Source organism: Gordionus sp. m RMFG-2023, chromosome 3 (assembly GCF_954871325.1).
Source record: "Gordionus sp. m RMFG-2023 chromosome 3, tfGorSpeb1-WG-v2, whole genome shotgun sequence".
Taxonomy (NCBI): domain Eukaryota; kingdom Metazoa; phylum Nematomorpha; class Gordioida; order Chordodea; family Parachordodidae; genus Gordionus; species Gordionus sp. m RMFG-2023.
This window is the reverse complement of record NC_088777.1, coordinates 10605350-10607326: the sequence shown is the minus strand read 5'-3', so window position 1 is coordinate 10607326 and position 1977 is coordinate 10605350. Positions and strand designations below refer to the sequence as shown.

Sequence of the window (1977 nt, the reverse complement as noted above, 5' to 3'; positions counted from 1 at the left end):
GCCCACAAGGTATCATGAGTGATGCTGTCGAAAGCGCGTTTGAAATCAATGAATATAAAATAAAAAGGTAATTTATATATTTCACACTTTTGTACAATTATCTTCAGCGCCAAGATTGGTTCGTTTATATTTCTGTTTGGGCGATATGCACAAATGTATTTGGATAATAGGTTAGGGGAGGATGCTAGGATTCGGTTTTTTAAAAGGATCATAAAGACTTTTGATACTATGGAGGTAAGGGCAATTGCTCTATAATCTTAGAATTTAGTAGGGTTAGGAATTTTAGGGAAATTGTAAAAGATAGTTAGGTTCCAATCTCCAGGCATTTTCCCTGTATGCCAAATCTTATTAAACAACCCCAGCAAAAGCTGGGAGACCTCTGAAGGGGCAGCTTTTAGATGTTCTCCCAATATGTTGTCGTGACCTGGGGATTTTATGTTCCTTAGCCTATTAATGGTTTTAGTTATTTCTGCCACAATGGGAGATCTGTACATCTGGGTCTGTAATCAGGAAGTTATTGTCTAGTTTGATAGACGGGAGAGGTTTAAACACTTTAGCGCTACAGAAGTGTTTAAGCTTTTTACAAACATCAAAGGTCCTGTTGTCCTTCATGTCTCTATCGATCTCAAATGCTTTTTTTGCAATGTAGATCCTTCTATCTTTCCTAATAAGCCTATGAATCGTAGTCCAAAGGTTACCATCCCGTCTTTCACTTGACTTTAGTTCCGCTATTATCAGAATGGTGTCTTCGGATAGCCACTCATGTCTCTGGAAGGACCTGTTAATGCTTGGGAGATCGTTGCAAGCTCCAAATAAAATATTTTTAAAGGACAACCAACATTATTCCATGGATTCTGATTCCGATGAACCATGATTTAACGCCATCCTAGCTCTTAAGTTTTGAACTAAAAGGAGCTTAACTTCTGAACACTGTAGATTCCTTGCTTTTATTATCCAGGGGGGTGGACTAGGTTGATTTGAGATGGCTAGTCGTCTAGAGTTGCCCCATAAATTTCTTATGGTGATACTTCCTCTGACTAGCTTATGATCAGAAATATTAATGTTTAGCAAGGCCCTAACATCGGTAAACCAGCCATGAATGTTGGAAATAAAGAAATCGATTTGAGAGGTGATATTATTTCTCCTATAGGTTAATGTGTTTCTTTCACTATGGAGAAAAAAGGTGTTTTCAATTTTAAGGTTTAGGCTCTTACACAGATCCAAAAGCTTCCTGCTATCCTCACCATTTGGCTGTGGGATGGCCGCATTTCCAATTACTCCAACAGTTATAAAGGACTCCTCCTTCCCAATTTTGATATTTAAATCGCCCAAGATTATCAGATTGCGGCTCCTAGGGAGTGAGCATACAATGTTTTCAAGATCGTCTAGAAAGGAGAGTCTATCCCTTCTGTGAGGAGGGGCATAGACATTGATTAGGATCGTTCGTTTAAACCAGGTGTTTAGATACAGCAAACCACATCTTTCCGAAATGGGTACAAATTTATCTACAAATTTATCTACAAATTTGTGTACTCTCTTACTAATCAAAAAGGCGATCCCTGACCAGCTATTTAAAGTAGTGCCCGAACTGTATATGAAATTACTAAAATTGGCCATATTATTATCCTTAGAGTGGGTTTCTAGTATCGCAATTATATCCATTTTCTCTTCCGCCATCAGTCTAAGAAGAATTGTTAGTTTGCTTTTTAAGCCATTTATATTAAGTGAAGTTAAAAGTAAATTTTCTTTAAACCAATTTGACGCTATCAATAATACATACAAAAATTTATACAAATAATCAAAGACGAAGGTAAAATTCCTATTAAACCTTTAACGCTATCAAAATGCGTACAAAAATATAAACCAAAGTAGTATATTGCTAAAAAGACTAACATACCGTTTACTTTAAGGTTTTACACAAATTAAATCATTTTAATTATAATCAATACGGTATAAATAAGTCTGCCAAACGAATTC

At 36.1% G+C, this 1977-nt stretch overlaps 1 protein-coding gene across 1 annotated transcript; it reads right to left on the bottom strand.

The window, feature by feature from the left end:
* Positions 1-840: 840 nt before the first annotated feature.
* Positions 841-1677, bottom strand: LOC135926711 (craniofacial development protein 2-like). The gene has a single exon (XM_065462643.1). It carries the CDS (start codon positions 1675-1677, stop codon positions 841-843), a length of 837 nt encoding a protein of 278 aa, XP_065318715.1.
* Between the last annotated feature and the right edge of the window lie 300 nt (positions 1678-1977).